The 27301-nt window shown below is 45.1% G+C and overlaps 1 protein-coding gene across 10 annotated transcripts in view; it reads right to left on the bottom strand.

The window, feature by feature from the left end:
• The window catches only part of PACS2 (phosphofurin acidic cluster sorting protein 2), a 59884-nt gene that overhangs the window by 18660 nt on the left and 13923 nt on the right, over positions 1 to 27301 (bottom strand). For 4 of the 10 annotated variants that reach the window (XM_079983507.1, XM_079983502.1, XM_079983506.1 and 1 more), the window contains exons 9-19: positions 22442 to 22599; positions 22049 to 22139; positions 21318 to 21392; positions 18337 to 18455; positions 16033 to 16168; positions 15052 to 15156; positions 11922 to 12028; positions 7456 to 7610; positions 6361 to 6471; positions 5022 to 5130; positions 3059 to 3091 (exon numbers count right to left, since the gene is read on the bottom strand). In XM_079983507.1, coding sequence (XP_079839633.1) covers positions 3059 to 3091; positions 5022 to 5130; positions 6361 to 6471; positions 7456 to 7610; positions 11922 to 12028; positions 15052 to 15156; positions 16033 to 16168; positions 18337 to 18455; positions 21318 to 21392; positions 22049 to 22139; positions 22442 to 22599 — 1199 coding nt within the window. The remainder of the gene's footprint in view (positions 1 to 3058; positions 3092 to 5021; positions 5131 to 6360; positions 6472 to 7455; positions 7611 to 11921; positions 12029 to 15051; positions 15157 to 16032; positions 16169 to 18336; positions 18456 to 21317; positions 21393 to 22048; positions 22140 to 22441; positions 22600 to 27301) is intronic. The other 6 variants (XM_079983508.1, XM_079983503.1, XM_079983504.1 and 3 more) reach the window with 4 other exon arrangements.

Genomic DNA, 27301 nt, shown 5'->3' with positions numbered 1-27301 from the left:
GTAGCGGATTAGTGCTATTAGCGGTTTAGCGGCTTTTAGCGATCAGCTGTTAAGCGGCTTATCAGCGGATCAGCTGATAAGCGGCTTAGCGGCTTAGGAAAAGGGGGAAAAAAGAGGGGAAAACCCGCAGGAACTCGCAAGACATTTTCGTCTTGCGAAGCAAGCCCATAGGGAAATTCGTTTTGTGAAGCGCCTCCAAAACGGAAAACCCTTTCGTCTAGCGGGTTTTCCGTCTTGCGAGGCGTTCGTCTTGCGGGGCACCACTGTATCTCCACTTAAGGCAACTTCTAAAAATTGCAGCAAGTGCAGGGCATATTTATCTAAAGCTTATACTCCCATTCATCGCTTTTTTTATATAATGGATAGCTTTTACTGCCAGGTTGTGAAAAGAACTGCCAGAGTTTGCTCCAGTCAGGGGCAAACCAACACATGCTCAAAATGGCTTCTTTCACTGCAACCAAAGGTTTGTTCCAAATGAAGTGTTTTTGAGAAGCAGGGGGTATATTGTCAAACCAAATCAGTGAGAAAGCCTTTCACTTGGGGTCAACAACTTATGACAGAAAGGAAGGAAGTGAAGTGTGAAATGTAAGTTTTGAACATTTGGAGACGGTGTGCTTCTGAACACCAGTTGCTGGACGCTTGTACTCAAATCCTGCTCAAATGGGTGAATTGCACTCTTTCTGCACTTTTACTTGGAGTCTCCTATATCCTCACTAGTGCCTTTGCTTTCAAACCCAAGCATATGACAGTCTGGAAAACTAAAAAATTCATCTTAGGGCCTTAAGAGTCCAATTTATCAGATGCTGAAATGGACCGAACCCAAGGAAGTAGGTTGGTTGGATTTCAAGCGGAATTACCTCAAAAGGATTAAAATGCCACATTAGATTTTCCAGGGACTCTTCCTCTTCCAAGCACCTGAACTCATCACCATATACAGTACTCCCAAACAGACAGAAGGAAGCTTCCGCACAACACATGCGCAGTTCATGCAACAGTGTTTTGGTTCGTTTTTGCCATGACCAAGAATGGAGAAGGAAGGAAAGGAGGCAGGGACATGAGTCAGTCACATAGCTGTCAACTTTTCCCTTTTCTTGCGAGGAATCCTGTTCGGTATAAGGGAATTTCCCTTTTAAAAAAAAGGAAAAGTTGACAGCTGTGGTCAGTCAGCATCACAGAGATTGTTGGGAAACTGCTTGGCAAAGAGTTCACATATACTGGCACTAAAGAACTCTGAAAATGTTTCACTTTTTCAATGCCTCAGATCACTAGGGCTGACTGAAAGAACGCAATAAAAGAATTTGAAGATCCCAAATACAATGGCGGAATAATCCTGTGCAGAATTACTCAGAAGGAAGTTCTGGAAGGAAGTTCTACTGAGTCTCATTGGCCTACCCCCAGTTAATTGCTGTCTTGTAGAATTTTCTGCCCTTGCACTAGATCTGTTCAAGACCCATGTAGATTTGAAGTTGCTTGCCTTTGGCCACATAAGAAATTGGGAAAGCCCCAAAGGAAAAGGGAAAGTCTAAAGAGAAATTAAAGTGCTCATGAGAGAGCTCAGCTCAGATACAGCAGTTGCTTGGGGCAGAAAGCAAGGCTCTATGAAATCATTCCTAATGCACCCTAATATTCTTTGAAATGGCTATCATTTTTGTACCAAGTGCTTACATAATCCTGAACCAATAGAATTGCACTGACTTTGCTTCACATACTATTATTAACAGAGTGGCTTATGTTATGCTCTGAGTGTGAGACACAAACACAGTCATATCCACACTCATGGAAGCTACATTTCTATGGAAAGCATGGATGGGAAAGACGGCAACAGATAAGATCACGACACTTCCAAAAATATTATTCCTTTTTAAAAATATTCTACTCAAAATGGACCTAAGTGATTATGGCATGTCCAAAACCATTGATAGACTTTACTGGGGCAAGAAAAAGCCTAGCATATCTGCTAGGACATTAATAAATACAATAAAATGGAGGGTGGTCTTTTCCCTCTATATGTAAATACTTTGATGCAGCAATGTGAGCACACTTACTATCATGGAGTCACTCGGATCATTTAACTGAACTGGAACAGAATAATGGCCCCTTTATGGACCATTTAATATGAATAGGTGCCCCATGATAGCTCCAGATTTGTGTACAGTGTCTATGTCCCCACCTTTTTCAAGACATTGCTTTTTTTCATTTCCACATTTGCTTTCGTTGCCGAATAATATGAATTTCCAAAAACCCATTCAAGCCAATACAAGCTGGAATTTTCCAACAGAAAGATTTCCCAGGCTCCATTCTTGTTTCTGGAGTTCTGAATGTATACCAAAAAGGGATGGGCAAAGTCCATTGTGAAAGATATTTGGGAAAATTCTATCTCTCTTCCAAATCAGTTTAATATTGCTAAAGTGAAGATGAAACAAAACTATTATTACTACTACAGGATAATAGCATAGCAATTCCTAAAGCAAAAAATTAAAATTAAAAAAATAAGCAGGTGTCAACCTCTTCATCCCCAGCATTTAGGCTAATGTCCACCAATGAGACAAGGGGCTGATGATTTTGGAGTTCCCATGGCCACTGCTTTCCAGAGAAATGCAACTTAGTGTGTCTTCCAAACACCTTAGGTAGGACAAAGAGGGCAAGCTAAGCAGCATGCAGAATGGTCCTAGCCATACCAGCCTCCTTACCACAATTGCTATAGCATATGCAGAGAGGGAAGGGGTATGTGAATTGGAAAAAAGTTGTATGGGCTATTTCAGAACTTGCTGAGCTAAATAACCAGCCAGCCAGCATTGAGGTGCATTAGCACTAGCTTACGGAATGACCTATACAAACTTTACCCCAAGCATTCTTGAGTAAATGCCTTTACTCTTGATTCTTTTGGACAATGTATTCTGCCTCTTCAAATAATGTCAAAAGCAGCAAATTGCATATATATATATATATTATAAAAATTGAACATTCCAGCCTTATAAATACCATGAAGGTGGTGAAAGACCAGGAAAGGAAAAAATACGTATAGGATAACAAGAGGGTGATCTAGACAGACAAGTACCTTATATTAAATTCAAAATGAAAGTTCTTTTTCCTTTTCAGAAGCAATCAAAAGAAAAATAAATAAATTATTATACTTATGGAGACAAATCAAACGTTAACACTGGATCCCAGTGGGTTGGAAGCCACAACAGAGCCAATCCTCCTTAACTTTCCACTGCTATGGCAGCCGCCTTGGGCCACTTTGGAGAAGAAGATGCCATGCTGCGGGTCCTCCCCAATCTGACATTAGCCCAGTTCTTTCGGGGGGGGGGCAGTGCGGGGAGAGGAGCTGCAGTGTCGGCTCCTCTCATGTGGTCCCATCTCACATTATCATGGTAGTGTGGGGAAGCTCAGCGCTGCTGCCAGTCCCGTTCTGCTGAGTGAGAGGCAACTCCCACCTTAATAAGGACTAGCAGGAATGGCCACCTTTTGGATAGATGAGAGAGACTGCGGTCAGACCTTTGGTAGGCAAGCGCCTTTCCCAACTGCATTAACTATTAAACCATTTTTAGATCATAAATAATAATAATAATAATTTATTATTTATACCCCGTCCATCTGGCTGAGTTTCCCCAGCCACTCTGCTCCCAATCGAATATTAAAAACACAATACAGTGGTGCCTCGCAAGACGAAATTAATCCGTTCCGTGAGGCTCTTCGTATAGCGGTTTTTTCGTCTTGCGAAGCAAGCCCATTGACACCTTAGCGGATTAGCGCTATTAGCAGTTTAGCAGCTTTTAGCGATCAGCTGTTAAGCGGCTTATCAGCGGATCAGCTGATAAGCGGCTTAGCGGCTTAGGAAAAGGGGGGGGAAAGGGGGGGAAAAGGGGGGGAAACCCGCAGGAACTCGCAAGACATTTTCGTCTTGCGAAGCAAGCCCATAGGGAAATTCGTTTTGCGAAGCGTCTCCAAAACGGAAAACCCTTTCGTCTAGCGGGTTTTCCGTCTTGCGAGGCGTTCGTCTTGTGGGGCACCACTGTACAGCATTAAACATTAAAAACTTCCTTAAACAGAGCTGCCTTCAGATGTCTTTTAAAAATAGGATAGCTGCTTCTTTCCTTGACATCTGATGGGAGGGCATTCCACAGGGCGGGCGCCACTACCGAGAAGGCCCTGTAACCTCACTTCCCGCGGTGAGGGAACCTCCAGAAGTCATAGGTAGCAATGATAACTCAATTCACCTTTTCAAACGTTAGACAAGCCTGAATGAATTTGCACTCAGCCTGATGTGCTTATGGAATTGTAGAATTGTGTAGATTTTAAGGGACCCCTAGGGTCATCCAGTCTAACCCCTGCAATGCAATGCTTGTTGCCTTTGATTTTCTACACCAGGCTTTTGGGATTCTTTTTTTCTTCTTCTTCTTATGTTAAGCTTTACTCTTTGTTTTTTTGGGGGTGGGGAGGAGGCATCCTATCAATTTCCAAGGAAGCGAAGCTTCTCTAATTTGTGAGGCTGTGTAATATATGCGTTGCGCAGCTGAAAAGCTCTTCATGTTATACAGATGGCACAGGACAAAATGGCGATGCTGAGATTCCCACACTACCAAGCCAATACACTGGTACCTCAGGTTAAGAACTTAATTCATTCCAAAGGTCCGTTCTTAACCTGAAACTGTTCTTAACCTGAGGTACCACTTTAGCTAATGGGGCCTCCCGCTGCTGCTGCGGGATTTCTGTTCTCTTCCTGAAGCAAAGTTCTTAACCCGAGATACTATTTCTGGGTTAGTGGAGTCTGTAACCTGAAGCGCCTGTAACCTGAAGCGCCTGTAACCCGAGGTATGACTGTACAAGGACCTAGCTGCCTTTCTGTAATATCACATGGGCTGCATTCAAAGTACAAATATTTCCACAAGCAGTACTTTGCTTTGAATTGATTATTATCGAAAGTGCTATTGACTGGCTTATCATACTTGGAAAATGTTGTCCAGCTGCCCGGATTTCCTGGCTACCAAGGAGAAGTTGCTTTTTCATTAAAAATGTACCTTTTCTGCTTGTATGTCAACATGGCTTCTGCAATGGGCAACTGGTGGGCACAGTTTGCTCCCACTAGGTACTGAGTTATTCTGGAGACAATGTCAGGTGATTCCTGGACTGAAACAGAGAGAGAGAGAAAAAGAAGCACAACGACCATTTGCCATGCATTTGGAAGGAACTGCAAGTCCATCCATCCATTCATCCACCCAATTTATACCCCACCCTTCCTCCTGAAGGGGCCCAGAGTAGCAAGAACTGCTTGCTGAATCTACCCAACGTTTCTGTTTCCAACAACAACCAGTCAGAGTCATAAGGAGGGCATCATGGTGATGACTGTTCTGGTCTTTGTATACAACACATCCACAGAGCATTTTTTCCTCAAATAAAGCTCTTTTTCACACTTACTTTTTAAAATAATATGGCCATGTCACCTCCAACGGCCTTATTTTCTCTGTACCAGCTTAAGAGTGCCATGATATGGCATCTGTTACCCGAATTCAACAGGGTAGAATGGCAGATGCCAACCACGGCTACCTTCTCCCAGCTCCAGGTGGAAGGAATTGAGATACTATTAGACTCTAAAAGGAAAATTCAATAGCTGAATACAATATTCTGCATCTCAAGGAGAAGCAAACCAAATTTGTGGAAAGCTGTGGAATTATGGGATGGATTCAGCATGTCTTTGATGCCTCCAGTGCTGTTACAAACGGGCATTGGAAACTGGGAAGGTAGAAGACTCAGAAAGCAAAGCACAGAAATTGCCTTACTGTGAAATTCTGTTTTCAGGGGATGCCTTAGGGCATTGCCACTAATGAGATGCTGCCTCCTAGTGAAGCCAGCAGGCTCAGTAGGCCAGTGTTTCCCAACCTTGGGCCTCCAGCTGTTTTTGAACTACAATTCCCATCATCCCTGACCACTAGTCTTGCTAGCTAGGGATGATGGGAGTTGTAGTCCAAAAACAGCTGGAGGCCCAAGGTTGGGAAACACTGCAGTAGGCAATGCTGCTTCTTCACTGCCCAGACCCTCTCGGCAGCAGAAGGCAGCTTCCCTCCAAATGCTGCAACTCAAACAGAAAAACTGCAGAACCATAGAGGACTACCCACCACCAACTGGCATAGACAGGAAAGCAGCACCCCCAGAACATGAAGGGAAGAAATGCCCTCTGGCACCCTCTGGAGATAGAAATTTGTGGCAAGGAAATTTTCTCTTTTCCAGAGGCACCGGAGGGCATTTCCACTAATGGGACACAGCAGGTATTAGTGGCAATGCCCTCCAGTAAACAATTATTCTTTTTCAAAGTTATCAATTCAGACAACCTGATGCAAATAAGTATTAAGACAGCCTTACCAGCATTTTGTGCTTCGAGTCTGTTAAATAAATCTTTCCAAGACAAATCTTGGAAGAAGTAGTTATATTGACAATCAACTGAACCCAGATACTTTGCCACCGGATGACAACCTGTAAACAACACAAAAAATAAATCTGTTCTGTATGGCAGATGCACAATAGCAGTGCAGAATATATTACATATATTACCACCTTTAGTGGTCAGAAGAAAGGAAATCCCAACTTATTGCCTTCAGGGTGAAGATGTGCTCAAAATTGTGAAAAGTCGCTGAAATTCAGTTTCTTCTTCCTCTTCTGCGTTGTGAGACGTTCTTAGTGTTTTTAAAATGGAAAGTAGTCACAAACAAGGCGGTAGAAACAAAGGTAGGAAATAAAGCAGGACGCTCCTTATTATATACAACTTTGTTACAGAATAAAAATCTTCCGTGGGGTTGGGAGACGGCCTGTTGCCCCTATTGAGATTCCTCCTGTAACATTCTGCACTAGCTGCAATTTCCAGATGTCTTCAAGGGCAGATCCATGTAAAGTGAATTACAGTAGTCCAACTTAGATGTTACCATAGCCCAAGTAACCATGCCCAGGCTATCCCTATGCAGAAATGGCAGTGGTTGGCACATCAGCACAGGCACTCCTAACCACTGAGGCCAGCCGGCCCTCAAGGAACAACCATGGTTCCAGGAGCATCCCAGACTATGGACCTGCCCCTTCAAGGGGTTTGTGGCCCCATTAAGAACAGGTCATTCTGCCAACTCCTGCACACTGGAACAGTCCACTTATAGCACGTCTGTCTTGCTTAGATTCAGCTTCAATTTGCAATGCACACTGGAAGGAACTATAAATAACCTCCACTCCAGCTGAAGCTCTGGCTGCTAGCTATCCTTCTCATTCTGCCACAAAGTTTAGAAGGGGAGTGATAGGAAAGTGCTGGTATTCTAGAGGCTGCCATTGTTATATTTAATATCCAGCAACCCTGTACAAGAGCATTATAACCAGAGCAGACAACACAACTTGAACAGACAAACAGTTACTGTGTTGTGATGTAGTGAGAAAAAGGTTAATTCAAAGGAAGAAGAAAGGACAGAAAAGCTTGCTTACCTACTGGTATGATAAGAAATCTCATGTAGCTGAGCCAGTCTGGGGTTTTGTGAGACAGTTGTTCTACAAAGAGCCTCAGCACAGCACTGAGGTAATTCTGGGCTCCCGCAATTGCAATTTTAATTGGATTGGGAGGCTGAGAATTGCAGTTGCAGCTGAAGAGAGAGGGAACATTACCGCTTTTAAATAAAATCCAGAGATTGATGGGTATTTTGTACCACGTACATTATTAACCTAACTGTAAGTACATACTCATGACAGAAGGTCACGTAGGCACTCAGCGACTTCCTACCAGAGCGCAGATTTAAACAAGGGGCTTCCAAATTTGTGCTTTGGTCTCTTAGACAGTGAGTTACATCAGCCTGGGAACGCAGCTTATGAACCAGAAGAGTGACTCCCATTTTCTTTAGTCAAAGGACAGGAGGTTTGTTTAAAAAGATAGAAACTGTGGCATGCCTGCTGTTTTTTTTGGTTTGCTTGCTTCTTTTTGCTATGTTTTTGTTCCAATTGTAAGAAAGTTATGATTAATCAGACAAACACTCCACAACAATCTTAATTTTGGATGCATGTCACCTTCGGCACCATCAGTACGCTACCTACAGGGCAGAACATTTGCTTTGCATGCACATTCTATCCCTGGCACCTCCAGGTAAAACCGGAAATATCATTGGATTGAAACCCTGGAGAGCCGCTGCCAGGATGGACCAATGGGCTGACTTCTCCTAAGGTGGCTTCCTATATACCGTATTTTTCGCTCTATAAGACGCACCAGACCACAAGACGCACCTAGTTTTTGGAGGATGAAAACAAGAAAAAAAAAATATTCTGAATCTCAGAAGCCAGAACAGTGGCTGAACACTGCTGCACAGTGAAAGCAGCAATTCCTCTTGCTGTTCTGGCTTCTGGGATAGCTGCGCAGCCTGCATTCACTCCATAAGACGCACACACATTTCCCCTTACTTTTTAGGAGGGAAAAAGTGAGTCTTATAGAGCAAAAAATACGGTACTTGCCAGTATTAGGGAGCTCCCTTAGACCAGGTTACAAAACCGATCCTTCCAGCTCAGCAGTGACTCTCTGGAGTTTCAGATTGAACCTGGGACCTTTTGCATACAGAGCATTGACTGAGTTACAGCCAAGGGTGGGGTGGCCTAAGCGGTGTCGGAGCTTCCATTGTGACCGAGCTCAAATGGCTCTCCTCCATGACGTACTTCGGAATCCATCGAGGCTCTCCTCCGACAGTGATTAGCGACCTAAGCCTTTAATGAGGCCTCAGGCACGCTTCCCCATTACACAGAGTATCCAAACAGCAGAAGGGCGAGAAATATATGCTACATTGCTACGTTTATTTCTAACTACGCAGGACAGAAAAGAATATGCATCTGCTCTCTGTGAGAGTCAGTGAACAACTGGAACAAAGAAACGGGAAACCAGTAACATCAACATCCGTCTCCCATCTCCTGCGAGACTTCCAACAGTCTGGAATGTAAACAGAGTCTTGTGACTCCAAAAACTGCACAGTGGCGTAACAGAAATCTAACAAGCGGTCGCACTGCCTGAGTGTCAGGGAATGGACTCAAGAGGGCGAGACGGAGGAGGAATGGGGCACACACAAACACACACCCTCCTTGTCCTGACACTGCAGAATCAGAGGAATGCAGCTTTGATTTACAGCAGGGGATTGAGGGGTTGGAGGAAAGTCACAGCTCAGAGACAGATGAACCAAAGAATTGGGAAGTGTTAGAAGAAGGGGGCAGGGAGACAGAGGCAGGACAGGGCAGCCAGCTGACACGTTGTCACTGGAGAGTATTTCTGACCCCCCCTTCTCCCAGAACCCGGCGTTTGTTAAGAGTGCAGGAACGAAAGAATCAGAGACATTTGGCCACGAACGGCCTCCGTAAGGAGAGATGCTATTGCTAGGGAGGAGGAGCCCAGTTGGAGCTTGTCCAGGCTTACCGCGTTCTTTTGTCGCTCACTATTCTGAATGAATAAACTCATTAAAAAGGACTCTACCTTCTTTTCTCTGCTCTTGCTGCAACCGGGAGAGAAACAGCTTTCCTGTGGGGGGTCAGGTGGGATGACTATGAGGAATTATTAAATATGGAGCAAGCCATTGTGTCAGCAATGAAAGCATTGCAGTGACTGGGTTTGACTCATTGACAATAATTTCTGATCAAATCCCACAAGCCTCTGCACCTCTGCCATTTGCTTTCTCTATGCCTGACAGGCACGTATAAGCATTCTAAACACAGACCAGTTGCCGGTTGCTTCACCAGGCATCCTGGGCCATAAAGGTAGTAGTTAGCTTCCTTTCTTTAGTTTTGTTAATCTAAGGGCCAGGAAGAGAGTTCACAAGGAGACGGTAAATACCACCTGTCCTCCCTCTCCTGTTTACTGCTGTTTATGACCTCTGGAGTTTGCTAAAAACATTCCTCCTTCCTCCTTGATTCCTATTTTATTTACTCTGAACTATGTATGCATGCTCAAGTAGGAAATAGTTTCTTTGTAGTCAAGAGGATTTCTTCTGATCTGACTTTGTCCCACGTGGGGTTTTTTTAAATGCTCAGAGGACATCTGATTGGTTCTTATGAACAGTGTGTAAAAAGTTCTTTTGTGAATAAAACGACCTGGTCCAAGGGGTGGACAGAGGATTATTATTCGCACTGCCTCCCAGAGTCTTGCTGGTCAAGTCTCGTGTGTATTTGTTAATCAGAGTCCAATCCTTCCTTGCTTTTGGAATGCAACACTTTCCCAAAGCCGTGACACTGAGCCACGACCACCACCTCCTCCTGTCTCTGCCCCCTTTCCTCTTCATGGCAGTGGTGGCAGTGTAGAAATGAAAACTTTGAGTTTTCTGCTTCTTTGTTGCTGGAAGGGCAGCAATGCACCCCTGCCAATGAACCCTGTGCCCCCATCTCCTCCCTCCTTTGCTCTAGGTAAAGGTAAAGGGGCCCCTGACCATAAGGTCCAGTCGTGGCCGACTCTGGGGTTGCGGCGCTCATCTCGCGTTATTGGCTGAGGGAGCCGGCGTACAGCTTCCGGGTCATGTGGCCAGCATGACTAAGCCGCTTCTGGCAAACCAGAGCAGCGCACGGAAACACCGTTTACTTTCCCGCTGGAGCGGTACCTATTTATCTACTTGCACTTGGACATGCTTTCGAACTGCTAGGTTGGCAGGAGCAGGGACCGAGCAACGGGAGCTCACCCCGTTGCGGGGATTTGAACCGCCGACCTTCTGATCGGCAAATCCTAGGATCTGTGGTTAGGACGAAGCTAAAGGGGCCTTCCTCAGAGCAAGTCATTCTGGGTGGAATGGCCATGAAAGTGCCTGTGCCATGGCCACAGTTTGCTGCGACAGCAAAGGATGTATTGCGGCTGTTGGGGGTTATGTGCTGCAGAAGCTGAACTCGCCACTTACGCTCGTCCCAGAAAACAGCCATCTATCAAGAGTTGTCTTTATACAGATGCTACAAGCAGGCTTCTACTCAATACATAATGGTATCTCACCAGGAGATAAGGAAGCTACTGGGGAGGACATTAGCTTACAACTGCATGTTTTAAACCACGTTTCAGACTCTTTATATGGAAATACAAACAATTAAAGGGAGGGGGGATGCATTCCTGCAGAGGGCAACAAAGAAAATGGATACTGACAGAAGTAATTTTGGATTCAAGCAGTAAAAGCAGTGGGGTACCACAGCCTGGTGCTTATAGCTAGCAAATTTATGGAAATGTGTTTCATCTGTCTTTCAGTTTGTAGGGAGGCTGGTCATTCATTATGTTCAGTGCCCAGCTTCCTCAGTGAGCATCCCTCTATGACATGGGTACCTGCCAGGGTCTCCGCTGAACAGGGTGGTGATACAATGACGACTGCAATATCACAAGTGGACTCTGTATTACGTTTGCAATTGTTTCAAGATAAAATCCATTTTGGAAAGAGAAGAAATGAGCACTGAACCACTGATATATTACAAGTGAGCTCTTTATTTGTTGTGTCTGCAGTTGTTTAAGACGAAACCTATCTGGGAAAGAAACTACTTTTGCCATTTTTATGGACGTTTACAGAGAGCTGCCTTGGTGACAGTGTCAACTGCAGAATCTCTCCTGAGGCTCGCCTTCCCTCCCTGAACATCTGCGGTTGGCTTCACCCATCTGCCTTTATAGAAAAGTCAGTTTCTTACGGTTCAGACAGACGCATTGTAAAATTCTTTCGCTTGGTAATTTATACATATTGGTAAAATAATGAAATGGTTTTAGAAAAACATCTCTTTTGCTAGACGTCATCAGAGAAAGTCAACTCAAATTCTCCTTAGGGACGAGAGTTGTGGCCTTATTTTTTACTGGCAAAACTTAGGGCAGCTCTGCTGGGCCCATGCAAGAGAATCTGGGACACCCTGGCAGGGTGTGTGTATATCTGGAGGGAGGGAGCATGTATATAAATATCATTTTTTAAAAAAAAAGAACTTACTATCTCTGTATTCTAGAGACAATGGTGCTGAAAGCTGCCTGGATATCTGCAGAAGAGCACGTGCAGACGATTGGAAGGCCATGCTTTTGCAAGATATCTGAAAGAAACTGAGAATGATATACAAGTCTGTAAAAAAAAGGACCTTCTATATATATTTTTAATGCATTGTTGATTTATTTTAGTTATTTCTGTACTGTCCTTTTACAAATTTACACGCTATTGTATTAACATAAATTGATTCAAACATGGCCGCAGTGGCCAACAATCCTTCAAGCAAACTAGCTTGAGAAAATTGTTGGGGTTTGTTAAGGTCTCCTGGAATCCAAGAACTGTAGAGTTGGAAGGGCCCCTGGGGTCATTTAGAAGAGGAAGAGTTTGGATTTGATATCCCGCTTTATCGCTACCCGAAGGAGTCTCAAAGTGGCTAACATTCTCCGTTCCCTTCCTCCCCCACAACACTCTGTGAGGTGAGTGGGGCTGAGAGACTTCAGAGACGTGTGACTGGCCCAAGGTCACCCAGCAGCTGCATGTGGAGGAGCGGAGAAGCGAACCCGATTCACCAGATTACGAGTCCACCGCTCTTAACCACTACACCACAACTAAATAATCCCTAATAGGTGGCCATCCAACCTCTGCCTAAAAGCCTCCAGGGAAGGAGAGTTCTACTGTCAAACAGCTCTTACTGTCAGGAATTCCTCCCCCCCAATGTTTCTTGTAATTTGAATCCATTGCTTTGGGTCCTAGCTCTAAGGAACTCATCGAAAGAAGAAATACTGGATGCCATTGAGTGGGGGTATCTGTTAAGCACAGCAAAATATGTTGTGAGGACAAGAACATTCCCTAACTTTATTTCAAAGCACAGCTCTGTATTTCAAAATTGCGTCCAGCTGTTGGGGGGGGGGCAACGTAGCACAGAGAACCAAGCAGCTAGGGGCATTATAGCTAAGGTGAGCGAGCAAATCTGACCTTAATGTTTTTATACTTATTAGCGATTAAAGAATATCCGTGACTATCTCTGCCCTGTTATTGTTGAGAGCAGGGGTAGGCAACCTAAGGCCCGTGGGCCGGGTGCGGCCCAATCTCCTTCTCAATCTGGCCCGCAGATGGTCTGGGAATCAGCGTGGTTTTTACATGAGTAGTGTTAAGTTGTGGGTGAACATATCAGATGACACAGCGATTCTTCAAACAGCTCTTGTTTATTCACAGGCCAGAACAGAACTGAATTGATGGGTTCAGCCAGCCTGCTTATATAGAGCTCCACTACAATGCAACAGTAACCATTTTCTGGAACTATCCAATCACTGAATGTCACTTTCAATCCCTTATTTGCATAGAAAACTATCTACAGTATCCCCCTGCTGGCCCAGGGTGAGAACTTCAGTACATAACAAGTAGAATGTGTCCTTTTATTTAAAATGCATCTCTGGGTTATTTGTGGGGCATAGGAATTTGTTCGCCCCCCCCCCCAAAAAAATACAGTCCTGCCCCCACATGGTCTGAGGGACGGTGGACCGGCCCACGGCTGAAAATGGTTGCTGACCCGTGGTTGAGAGTCCTCCTTTGTGTTATGTTCCTGAGGTTTCTTCATTTGGTGAGAGCTAGATTAGTTTCACACCTACTGCAATCAGATTTCCCTGCGATTCCAGGTTCGGGACCCTCCGTGGGTTTGAACGCTGTCCAAAATCAGATGCAAATTTTGTGACAAAAAAAAAATGTAAAGTACTTTTTATGTAATGAACCAAACCCAGCTTGGGCAGACCAAATTTGTGACTGGTACTATTTAATTTGTGCATTAATTATCTAGTGAGCAGTAAAGCAGCCAAGTTGGCAAAGCCACCAGACTACTCAGAATAGAAATCATCCAAGGAGCCTGCCTTAGAAGTACTGCAATAGAAGCGCCATGAATGGGCAACACATGGGCGGTAAATTAATTTCAACGAATGTGCAGCTGCAATCCTAACCCCACTTACCGTTCCACGAGTCTCTTCGTCTAGCGGTTTTTTTGTCTTGCGAAGCAAGCCCATTGACGGCTTAGCGGATTAGCGCTATTAGCGGCTTAGCGGCTTTTAGCGGCTTATCAGCTTAGCGGATAAGCGGCTTAGCGGCTTAGAAAAAGGGGGGGAAAGGGAAAAAAAACCCGCAGGAACTCGCAAGACATTTTCGTCTTGCGAAGCAAGCCCATAGGAAATTCGTTTTGCGAAGCACCTCCAAAACGGAAAACTCTTTCGTCTAGCGAGTTTTCCGTCTTGCGAGGCGTTCGTCTTGCGGGGCACCACTGTACTGAATTCGGAAGGGCTTGCTTCTGAGTAGGAATGGTTAGGATTGCCCTGTAAATGTACTGGTGCACACGGAACCAAAAAATTGCAACAAGAACTTCGGTGACTAACCAGAAGGAATAAATTTGGCAGCATGAAAAGGGGAAATTCTATTTCACAAGGGACTGAAAGTAAAATTGCCAGTATTGCAAAGCCCTCGTACAAATCTAGGATGCAGCCATATTTGAAATACTGTGCACAATTCTGGCCACTCAGAAAGAATACTGAACAGATGAAAAAGGGCAGCCAAATGATCTGGGGACTGGAACGTTTAGGGCAGGCATAGGCAAACTCCAGCCCTCCAGATGTTTTGAGACTACAATTCCCAACATCCCTGACCACTGGGTCCTGCTAGCTAGGGATGATGGGAATTGTAGTTCCAAAACATCTGGAGGGCCAGAGTTTCCCTATGCCTGATTTAGGGGTCTGTCTGCAGTTGGCCCTTTATGGTTTAAGCTAAAATGACTACAGTGGTGCCTCGCAAGACGAAAAGAATCCGTTCCGCGAGTCTCTTTGTCTAGCGGTTTTTTCGTCTTGCGAAGCAAGCCCATTGATGGCTTAGCAGATTAGTGCTATTAGCGGTTTAGCGGCTTTTAGCGGCTTAGCAGATAAGCGGCTTAGAAAAGGGGGGGGAGGGGAAAAAACCCGCAGGAACTCGCAAGACATTTTCGTCTTGCGAAGCAAGCCTATAGGAAATTCATTTTGCGAAGCACCTCCAAAACAGAAAACTCTTTCGTCTAGCGAGTTTTCCGTCTTGCAAGGCATTCGTCTTGCGGGGCACCACTGTATGTACTTATCACTCCAAATCTCCTTACCTGTCCTTGCCAGTCCAAGGTATTAATCAGAATGATATTTTCTGGTAGCTGATCATCTGAGATCAAGATGTGATTCAACTGGTCGTACACAGTTTTCCTTGGGATCTGTAAATAAATGAAAGCAGCCCTTAAGATTCCTCATTTATTGGAACAAGCTCTATTACCCAACTATTTAAATAAATGTTCAGTCTAAATCACTCCCACAATCTTATGTGTTTTTCTTCAGCCCATTAAGCTAGGACATCTATGAAGTGATGTCAAATATGAAGCACACCCAAAATAATTGGATTGATTTAAACATCTAGGCACACTGTTTTGCCACTTGTCGATAGAGTTGCCAAATCCTGACTTGCTGAGGATCAAGGGATTATTGAAGATGACTTGGAAACTTCAGCTGGTCCAAAATGCAGCAGCTGAGTTACTGGCTGGGGTTCCATTTAGATCTCATATAGCCTCTTTTGAATGAAGGAATGAATGAATCTTTATTTGTGTCAGCCATCGGCCATAGCAATAAAACAAAAGTATGATATACAAAAGAACAGAAACAAAAAGTTAATTATATAAAATACATTTTAGGGTTTTGAGTCAGTAGTCAAATAGTGGATCTTATTCTGATTGCCCCAGCTAAAAGCAGTTTAATGATTCTATAATATTTATTATTTCTCTCTGTAAGGTGAGACTGGTGGTACTTTCATTCTGGTTTATTTTGTCTCTTTTGTTGTGTGTTGAGCATATATATATATATATATATATATATATATATATAAATGAGATATTGATATGAAATATTGATATATGAGATAAAAACATTCCTAAAAAATAGAGAATCTTTATTGCACATTCTGGTGCACATGCTGAGAGCTGTTACTAATTCCAAACCCCAAAACTTGAGATCTCCTCCAAAACTATGACAAAGCTTTGAGATGGTTTTGCAGCATGTCCCCAGAGGATGCCCCCTTGGCACTGAACAGCCCATTTCACCTGCAAGCGATGCCTGGTGCCTGGAGAGCGTTCGTTGTCCAGGCTGTTGGCTCTCTCATTCTGCTGCTTCGCCGGCTGCCTTTCCTTCAGAGATGTGCTTCTGCCTCTGCGTCCCATATGCTTCGCTTCCGATCTGCTAAAGGATAACAGGGGGACCTTTATCAAGAAAACCAAAATGGCACAGATGCTTCTCACTGTATTACAACTTTCCTGGGCCAGCAGGAAATCTCAATGTTGGTTGTTGGTTTTTTAACCTACCACAGCAGATTGAAGTGTAATTTTTAAAATTTATCTTTTAAAACTCTATCCTGCCTAATACAGTGGTACCTCGGGTTACAGACGCTTCGGGTTACAGACGCTTCGGGTTACAAACTCCGCTAACCAGGAAGTGGTTGCCCCAGGTTAAGAACTTTGCCCCAGGATAAGAATGGAAATCGCGCACCAGCGGCACAGAGGCAGCAGGAGGCCCCATTAGCTAAAGTAGTGCTTCAGGTTAAGAACCGTTTCAGGTTAAGAATGGACCTCTGGAACGAATTAAGTTCTTAACCCGAGGTACCACTGTAATTGAATGAAGCACAAAGCGGCTAACAAATCAACAACAGCATGTTAAAAAAAAAATCCAAATTAAACACAATCACACAAATATTGATATAAATCTAAATGAGTTACAATTTAGGGAACTGGGCATATTTAGCCTGGTAAAGAGGAGACAGAGAGGAGGTATGATAGCAATTTTCAAATATCTAAAGGGCTGTCACATGGAAAATGGAGCAAGCACGTGTTCTCCTGCTCCGGAAGGTTGGACTTGAACCCATGGCTTCAAGTTACAAGAAGGGAGATTCCGACTAAACATCAGGAAGAACTTTCTGACAGTAAGAGCTGCTTGACCATGGAACGGACTCCCTTGCGAGGTTGTGGACTCTCCTTCCTTGGAGTTTTCTAAGCAGAGGTTGGATGGCCATCTGTCATGGATACTTTAGTTGAGATTCCTACACTGGACTAGATGACCCCTGGGACCCTGCCAACTCTACAATCCCATGATTCTATTATCATAAGATAAGGACAAAACTAAAAACATTAATCAGCCAAAGTCTCTTTTAAAGTTACAGTTCAAATACTTAAGTAAAAATGTTTTAGGAAGTAAAACTGTTTCGAATTAGGGAATTCGAAGTGAATAAAAAAGTCTTTGCCTGACACCTTGGGAGGGGGGCACTCCATAACTGGGGCACCACTACGAAAAGGAAACACCACAGCCAGTGTGGTGTAGTGGTTAAGAGCGGTAGACTCGTAATCTGGTGAACCAGGTTCGCTTCCCCGCTCCTCCACATGCAGCTGCTGGGTGACCTTGGGCCAGTCACACTTCTCTGAAGTCTCTCAGCCCCACTCACCTCACAGAGTGTTTGTTGTGGGGGAGGAAGGGAAAGGAGAATGTTAGCCGCTTTGAGACTCCTTCGGGTAGTGATAAAGCGGGATATCAAATCCAAACTCCTCCTCCTCCTCTTCTTCTTCTTCTTCTTCTTCATCATCTCTCTTTATAACAAAATGAACCTCTAATGGAAAAAGGCAGTGGCTAACATGCCTTCAGAGCATATGAAAAGACCTTGAACAGAGTGCCTTGTGAGAGGTGCCCTCAAAGTACAGGGTCTTCTCAGGAGTGGCTACCTCATTAGGAAATCTATGTCTACCTGGATAAGTCAGCCAAGCTGCATCAGAATTAGGAATGCAGCAGTCTGGTGGGGTCAAATTTTAGAAAAGCACAAGCAGTGACATCCCATGGTGTCCTCCTGTTTGCACAACAGGACTTTCTCTTCCTCTCCTCCTCCTCCTCCTCACTGTTGGCAACCCCACAATTTGCTCTGCAGGTTTGGAACACCCTGTATTACTTGCAGAAGGAACTGGAACAAATAAAAGGGTTTCAGCTGAGGTATAAATCATTGATAGCTCCACAAATCTCAATACTGGAAGAAAAAGGAAAGTGCAGTTTGCAGTTGCTCAGCTGTCAATAGATTTCTGCCATGTCTATTTCATTGTTTAGGTATAACTTTTGTCTCTTTAATTAATCACTGTACTGGTGATGCTATTAAATATTATTTTGCAAGCTTACTTTGAGTCATATTTTTAAAAAATTGGGTATGAAAGTGGAATGGTCACCACGGTGCATGACATCTGGAACAGAACACGGGGACTGAAAGCCATGCAAAACGATGTTCAGATGCCACAAGTTAAAAGCTCATCTGTCTCAAGTTGCATATTTACAAACAAGGTCAGTTTCGGAGCTGATGTTGCAGCTTATAGACAGGTTACCTGCTGGAAGGAATTATGAGAGATTCTGTCTTTGTCATCCTGCCACTTAGTGGAGCTTTTTCCATGAAGCTATCCAGGGGAGACAGTTCAGTTTCTATGTCTTCTTGTTGTTTATTTTCCTGCAAACAAAAAATTACACTGGAGTGGATGTTCTGTGGAAGCCTTTGTACTCTGCCAGCATGTATAATAATAAAAAAAGTGCTAATAAATAATGGTCAATCCATGACCATAGCCAGACCAGTGCAAAACCTCATGCAATCCATTAGCTATGGATCTATCCCAAATAGTATCATAGATTCTATGAAGCCCCAAGTTGGCCTGGCTTCAACATGAACTGTAAAACAGCCACTTTGGCCCGTGTTTCTGCTGTAGTCCATATGCCAACATAGACCTCATTCTATCCCAGTTCTCCAGTGTTGTTTATGCTGTACTTTTGTACTGTTTTATTGTTGTTAGCCACCCTGAGCTTCGGCTGGGGAGGGCGGGATATAAATAAAATTTATTATTATATTATTATTATTGCAAAGGCACATGGTATTTGACAAGCTGCGCACTGGATAACAAACTCTCTGCAGCTGATGCTATACCCAGCAGAACCCAAAGGTACCAAAGATTACTCAGCCAGATCTCTACTTCACATTCTCACTACTTTCCACCTCTTCCTGCCTCAACCCAAATCAACTCACCCACAAAGCTCATACATACAGTGGTACCTCGGGTTACGTACTTAATTCGTTCCAGAGGTCCGTTCTTAACCTAAAACTGTTCTTAACCTGAAGCACCACTTTAGCTAATGGGGCCTCCTGCTGCTGCCACGCCGCCACCATGCGATTTCTGTTCTCATCCTGAAGCCAAGTTCTTAACCCGAGGTACTACTTCTGGGTTAGCGGAGTCTGTAACCTGAAGTGTCTGTAACCTGGAGCATATGTAACCCCAGGTGCCACTGTACCTCCGCTCTCTCCGGGTCAAAGCATTCTCAATGGAACATTTTACTTCCTCTTTCTAACCCCATAAACCAACCCCACTCCATTCCCATATCCTAGTAGTAGCAGCAGTGGTCATAGGTAAAGGTAAAGGTACCCCTGCCCGTACGGGCCAGTCTTGACAGACTCTGGGGTTGTGCGCCCATCTCACTTAAGAGGCCAGGGGCCAGCGCTGTCCGGAGACACTTCCGGGTCACGTGGCCAGCGTGACATCGCTGCTCTGGCGAGCCAGAGCCGCACACGGAAACGCCGTTTACCTTCCCGCTGGTAAGCGGTCCCTATTTATCTACTTGCACCCGGAGGTGCTTTCGAACTGCTAGGTTGGCAGGCTCTGGGACCGAGCAGCGGGAGCGCACCCCGCCACAGGGATTCGAACCGCCGACCTTTCGATCGGCAAGTCCTAGGCGCTGAGGCTTTAACCCACAGCGCCACCTGCGTCCCGCAGTGGTCATAGTAGGAGTAAAATTTATGTACCGCCCTTAATCCAAAGATCTCAGGGCAGTTCATAAGATAAAAATACAGGACAAAAGCAAAAATAGTCAAAACAAAAAAACAAAATAATAACCCTCCGCTCCCACAAACACATTTAAAAGGTCGTAGGATGTTAATCAGCCAAAGGCCTGGTTGATGAGGAACTTTTTCATCTGGCACCTAAAGATGTACAGTGGTGCCTCGCAAGACAAAAAGAATCCGTTCCACGATTCTCTTTGTCTAGCGGTTTTTTTGTCTTGCGAAGCAAGACCATTGACGGCTTAGTGGATTAGCGCTATTAGCGGCTTTTAGCGGCTTTTAGCGGCTTATCAGCTTAGCGGATAAGCGGCTTAGCGGCTTAGAAAAAGGGGGGGAAAGGGGGAAAAAGTCGGAAAAACTCGCAAGACATTTCGTCTTGCGAAGCAAGCCCATAGGGAAATTTGTTTTGCGAAGCACCTCCGAAACGGAAAACCCTTTCGTCTAGTAGGTTTTTCGTCTTGCGAGGCATTCGTCTTGCGGGGCACCACTGTACAATGAAGGTGGCAGGCAAGCCTCCCCAGAGAGGGCAGAGGGGGAGCCACCACAGAAAAGGCCTGTCCTTGTGTTGCCACTCTCTGGACCTCTCATGGAGGAGGCACATGAAGAAGGGCCTCAGATGATGATCAGAGTTTGGGTCGGTTTATATGGAGAGAGGAAGTCCTTGAGGCATTGCGGTCCTGAGCCATTCAAGATTTTATAGGTCAAAACCAGCACTTTGAATTGGGCACAGAAACTAATCAGCAGCCAGCGCAGTTGGGTCAGGATTGGTGTAATATTCTCGAACTGTCTTGCCCCGGTGAGCAACCCGGCCGCCAAATTCTGCACCAGCCGATGTTTTTGAACCATCTTCAGAGGCAGCCCTATGTATAACCTGGCTTGCCCAAACTTCTATACCATGCCTCCTTCCTGCCCTGAACTACTGTAATTGCCCCCCACCTCAGCAACTCTCACCCCAGGTGCATTTTTCAAGTAAAACAATACCAACCCTGAATTTAAAACACTCAAGTTAAAAACAGTAAAAACAACCTTCTACACATAGCTCAACAGTGGAATCGCCTCTCAAAGGTTCATCAAAAACATCTCCATCAAAACGCTTCTATCTCCAACAAACCTTTCCTACATAAAATAGAGACCCCACCCCAGTTCCCAGTTGACTCTCTCCCAAACACCTGCATGGAATGTGTACCTGGGCTGTAGGCTGATAGTGATTGTTCTTTTTAAATATTCAAACTGTGGCCTAAAAAGGATGTAAGGTTTCAAAAAACAAAGATTCCAAGAAAGGAGAAAATGCAGTATACTTGGGCAGAGATTAAAAAAACAAAATAAACAGGCACCAATCCAAAATGAATGCCCTGAAAACAAAAAGATTAGAACAGAAGTTGTCATCTGTTTTGCCAAATGACCCTGAAGTTCTATAGAGCTGTTAAATATTTCTGTGTTTCACTCTAGCGATCCCTGCCTGAATGATAAAAAGGCAATTGCACTTACATAAGACACGGTGTCAGAGACGCTGTCTGCTGGTTGTCTGATTCCAATATTCTTGTCCTCTTCAGGCACTTCAACCTGTTTTGTACAAGAGTCGGTAAAACAAGGATCACACAACATACTGGTCCCGAGACTGGCTAGTCCTGAGGCAGCATTACAGCAACATTGCAAACAAACACTATCTAGGAGCAAGTCCTGGCTGGAGCATATGACTGAAACAGAATAATCCACGTTTCCCCCCATAAAATGCAGTATGCTGCATTTTCTGTTGAACAATGCAGATATATAGCATAGTCTGTCAGACATGAGTGAGAAAAAGCAGAGAATTATCTTCTCCAGATAGACCTACCATTCACAATTCCCTTGTGCGAAACCCTCTTCAAAAAGCAAATACCTCTGGTTAAGGCAAAGCCATAGATTTACAGTCATACCTCGGGTTACAGACGCTTCAGGTTATGTACCGGAACGGCTTACTTCCAGGTTTCGGCGCTCGCACATGCGCAAAACCACTATATATTGTGCTTTGTGCATGCACAGAATTGCAACACGCGCATGCGCAGACACGGCGCTGCGGGTTGCAAATGTGCCTCCTGCATGGATCACGTTCGCAACCCAAGCGTCCACTGTATAAAACTGCCATACTTGACTCACAACCCCTTTACTAAGAAATGGCAATGCATTTGTGATTATCAGTTGCATTCAATTATTTTTATGCACTTATTTTATGCACTTACCGGACTGGGTGGCTCTCTCTGGTTTCTGACACTGTGGAGGCTTCCAATTTCTGCTTGAGAGCTTGAATGTGACATTCCTTCAAAGTAAGGTCTATAGCAAGAAAACAAATGGCATTGTAACGTTGTTGTTTTTTGCTAGGAGCTCCAAAACATGGCCGAGGCTATAGAAACCTCTAGAAACCGTGTGCCAAAATGTGAGGGGCTGCTGTCAATCCTTCCCAAGATCTCTCCCTCCCTCGTGTGCAAAACTGCTGCCCAAGTAGCCGTTTGACCAAACAGGCAGGTACCGAAAAATAGTCCACCCCACTTTCCCCTCTGCTACCCCAGCATCTCTCATCCTAACAGACAGTCGGTTCGAGAATCTGCAAAGCTGCCATCAAAATCTCTTCTTACTTTAGCTTTGGCTTAGGAGTACTGAGGACGCTGTCATCATCTTCCATGTCAGGGCCGCTGTCACTAGGATTTTCAATATCAAGTGTATCATAAAGAAGGTCTAGGTCTTCTTCTACTTCTGGGACATGGTCAGCTGGATCCTGCTCAGAATCCAAAACCTAGATAGAAAAGCACAAGCAGCATAAAAGTGTGTTAAATGGAGGCTTCCTTGAAATGCAAATAGCATCTTGGTCCTTAATTGCATCTAGGCCCTCTTCACAAGTCCATACACAGACAATTAAAGACCAAGTATGAAGAGACCAAGTCATGCCTCTCTGTTGCATTCTCGTTGCTCAGCTCAACTGCTTTTCTCATGTTGGTGCTGATCTTCTGCAGCAGGGAGCCTTATCCACTCATATTTATTTATTTAAAAGCATGCATAGTAAAGGTAAAGGGACCCCTGACCGTTGGGTCCAGTCGTGGCCGACTCTGGGGTTGCGGCGCTCATCTCGCTTTATTGGCCGAGGGAGCCGGCATACAGCTTCCGGGTCATGTGGCCAGCATGACTAAGCCACTTCTAGTGAACCAGAGCAGCACATGGAAATGCTGTTTACCTTCCCGCCGGAGTGGTACCTATTTATCTACTTGCACTTTGACGTGCTTTCAAACTGCTAGGTTGGCAGGAGCAGGGACCGAGCAACGGGAGCTTACCCTGTTGTCATGGGGTTTCAAACCACCAACCATCTGATCGGCAAGCCCCTTTTGGGGGGGGAGGAGATGGAGGCAGGAGGGCTCCCAGACCCCGGTAGAGCTTCGCACCTCCTTCCCTAAGCTGGTCAAACACTTCCCAGGCTTGGGGAAGTAGGCACGAGGCTCTGACAGGATCCTGGAGCCCAATGCTTCCTTCCCAAAGCCAGGCAGTAAGGTACTGAGAGCACAGAAATGAATATGGCATTGCAGCAAATCATTCAATTATCATGCATCATGGAATAACTGTATGCCAAGATCTTAATGAAGTTCCAATAAAACTGCCCAGAATATCGGCACCTTTATTTCTAGGAACAAAGCATTGTGTATAACGATTTAAAAGTGGTATAGGCTCCCTGTGCGATTTAGACCCCTCAGATGGGGAGTTTTCACAAGTACAACAGTGAAGGCATGTTGTTAGGCAAATCATTATTTCCTGTCAGTGAGCCAGCTCTTGCCCAGGCCTTGATGGTCTCCCAGTGTCCATTGGAGAAGATTCCATCTGTATTCATGCGAGAGGAGACACTAGGACACCAAGCCCCCCCAACACCATGCTGGCTATGTTTTACTGTGAGTTTTGGTATCTGTGTCTTGCCTTTTTATTGTTCTTTGTGTTGCATTGCATGATTGTTTAACCTTTGAGCAGGAAGCAAAATGTCACTTAAGAGCCAACACTGAAGCCTCCAGAAGTGGAGACATTTTTTGTGCTTTAACTGAACTGGGAGAATAATGAGATCCCCACTTGGTGCCCATCTGGTGGTGTCTGTTGAAAAACCTTTCAGATGATTACAAATGGCACCTTTCCTAATAAAACTGGATACCCTCCGATGTATTGGGAATTCCAGACAGCCTATTTCAAAGTTCACATTTGGGGTGATGGCTGCAGCCTTTGCACTGTGAAAATAAATTCTGTTTGAGTAGTAAGTGGGTATAGAGACATTTTTTGTGAGTCTAAGAAGCTAAATGAAACAAAACCGGCGTTGCCACCAAGATGTGATCATTTGCTTGTGCAATCTTGATACAGCTTGCAAAGTACCAGGGAGATTATGTTCTCCAAGCACAAATTGTGTAACTATATGCAGGAACGGGTTTTATAATTCATTTTCCAAGTTTACAATGGTAATATATTGATTGTTGTCCTTTTTAATATCTGTACGCTGCCCAAACTTATTTTGCAGGAAATGGCATAATAATTTTCAAAAGAATTTTTGCTCCAAAGGTTTATTCTTTGTTTTATATGATCCCCGCCCCCAGGTAATTGCACAAATTACTTTGTTGTCTTGGTAAGCACATCGGGCATATCTGTTGGGCAAGAAAATAAGTTCTGCCTTAAGCAAGTGTTACAAATAACAGAGTTGGGAAGCCAAAAGGGTTGTTTTTTATGAGAGGCAGAAGACTGGGCAGAAGTTACTTTAAGAAGAAGAAGAGAAGAGTTTGGATTTGATATCCCGCTTTATCACTACCCGAAGGAGTCTCAAAGCGGCTAACATTCTCCTTTCCCTTCCTTCCCCACAACAAACACTGTGAGGTGAGTGGGGCTGAGAGACTTCAGAGAAGTGTGACTGGCCCAAGGTCACCCAGCAGCTGCATGTGGAGGAGCAGGGAAGCGAACCCGGTTCACCAGATTACGAGTCCACCACTCTTAACCACTACACCACACTGGCGCTCAAAGAAGTTACCAGGGCCCATATTTTGTTGTGCGAGATACAGGCAAAATAACTTAGGACATTTTACAGAAACAGAGGGCGAGAGCCAGGCTATGTTACCTGGACTCAAGTCCCACTCAAATCAATGGGACAGGTCGATCACGATGTTTCACTGATTTCAATGGAAGTCAAGTTCACCCCTACCGAGAAAGCAGGACAGTTCATAAAATAATTAAGGTGCTTTCACATGAAACAGTAAGTTGGTAAATGGCACCTCGGCCATTATATCTTATTTATTAAAAATAATTTATAAGCGGCTGAATGTTTCAAAAACACTGATCACTCACATTATACGAAAATAATGTTTTTGTGCTCTTAAGGTTCCCCTGTTATCCTATTACAGTTTAGAAGAGACCCAAGCACAGAAGGTTACGCAGACCATTCAGTTTCGGCAATAATAATAATAATAATAATAATAATTTTTTATTTATATCCCGCCCTCCCCAGCCGAAGCTGGGCTCAGGGCGGCTAACAACACTAAAATAGTGCAACATTATAAAAACATTATGTCAGGGGTTCAGGAGCAGAGGCACAGGGAGGAGAGGAGATGGAGAGCGAGGGGGAGGAATCCGAGGGGAGCGTAGGAGAAGAGGACAGTGGACCGAGGGATTCCATGAGCCTCTCCAGCGAATCGGAAGATTCACAGAAGGGGGCGCCAGTGGCCAGGGGCAGGGGGTTCCCAAGGGGAACGCCCCAGGAGCAAGGGGGGAGCAGAGACTCCCAGAGTGGTAGTTGGAAATCAGGACCAGCTTCCCCACCAGAGCAGAGTGGGGGGGAAGAGTCCCAAGGATCGGGGCCAGTGCATTCCCCACCAGGGAGAGAAGATAAGGCAGGGCTGACCACACCTCCATCAGGGAGTCAGACAAGGGAGGAGAGGTCAGATCCGGCCAGTATCCCGGAAGAGGGAAGCAGTGACAGAAGCAGTGTAACGGTCAGGAGGAAGGTCACTGGGTTGGCGCGAGAGGCAAGTTCAAATGTACAGGAGCGCGGGACAGCAGAGAGTGAGGATTGGGAACCGGGTCCTAAAGCCCGCCGGAGGGAGGGGGAGGAGCTAAGCGACTCAGCGTCGGAAGAGTCCAGAAAGGGCAATGCCCCAGCGGGCAGGAGGACCCAGAGGAGGAGAGAGCAGCGTAAAAGGTGGAGCAGAGCTAGGATCTTAAACTGGTGTCATAGGGGAGGGGACTCAGACGGGACTTCGCCGGTCTAGGCTTTAAGACGTAGAGCTGCGCGCTACGGCTTTGAAAAGGAAACTGAACCTCAATAAAGACTTTTGTAAATTACTACAGCCTAGCGTTGGTCCTCTGTGAGCTGGGACCTAGAGTCAGCTCTGACACATTATAAAAATTAATTAAAATCAAAATTGATGGCAACCATAAACTAAAGTTTTGTAAAGATTGCCAAAGGAGGGAGTCAGGCTGCACCCTGACCAAAGGCCTGGTGGAACAGCTCTGTCTTGCAGGCCCTGCGGAAAGATGTCAAGTCCTGCAAGGCCCTTGTCTCTTGTGACAGAGCGTTCCACCAGGTTGGAGCCGCAGCCGAAAACGCCCTGGCTCTAGTTGAGGCCAGCCTAACCTCTCTGTGGCCTGGGACCTTCAAGATGTTTTTATTTGAAGACCGTAAGTTCTTCTGTGGGGCATACCAGGAGAGGCGGTCCCATAGGTACGAGGGTCCTAGGCCGTATAGGGCTTTGAAGGTTAAAATCAGCACCTTAAACCTGATCCTGTACTCCACCGGGAGCCAGTGCAGCTGGTATAGCACCGGATGAATGTGATCTCGCAGCGAAGACCCCGTAAGGAGTCTCGCTGCGGCATTCTGCACCCGCTGGAGTTTCTGGGTCAGTCTCAAGGGCAGCCCCACGTAGAGTGAGTTACAATAATCCAGTCTGGAGGTGACCGTCACGTGGATCACAGTGGCTAGGTCAGGGCGAGAGAGGTAAGGAGCCAACTGCTTAGCTTGGCGGAGATGAAAAAATGCCGCCTTTGTTATAGCTGCAATCTGCGCCTCCATGGAGAGGGAGGTATCAAAGATTACACCCAAACTCTTAACGGATGGTGCTGGCACTAATTGCACCCCCGCAAGAGATGGGAGTTGCCCCCTCAATCTCATATTGTCCCGTCCCAGCCAGAGGACCTCTGTCTTCGAAGGATTTAACTTCAACCGGCTCCCACGTAACCATCCATGACATTAACGCTCTTGTAGAAGGCTAACAAAGCTTCACACGCAAAAGACAATATTTGCCAGATCATTAAAATCAGACAGGTAAACTAAGGGGTACATTGCCGCCATTTTAAGCCTTGGTGTAAAACCTCGGGAGTGCGGAACCTCAGTCCCAGAGACTAAAGCCTCTTTATTTGGCTCTTGGAACTTTGCCCAGGTCACACAGCACAGCTTCCTCAAGTTCCATTCCTTGGCTGGAATGAAGGATGAA

The sequence above is a fragment of the Podarcis cretensis genome, assembly GCF_951804945.1.
Source record: "Podarcis cretensis genome assembly, chromosome: 7".
Classification (NCBI taxonomy): Eukaryota; Metazoa; Chordata; class Lepidosauria; order Squamata; family Lacertidae; genus Podarcis; species Podarcis cretensis.
Note: the sequence above shows the minus strand (reverse complement) of the source record. Positions and strands in the feature narration are given on the sequence as shown.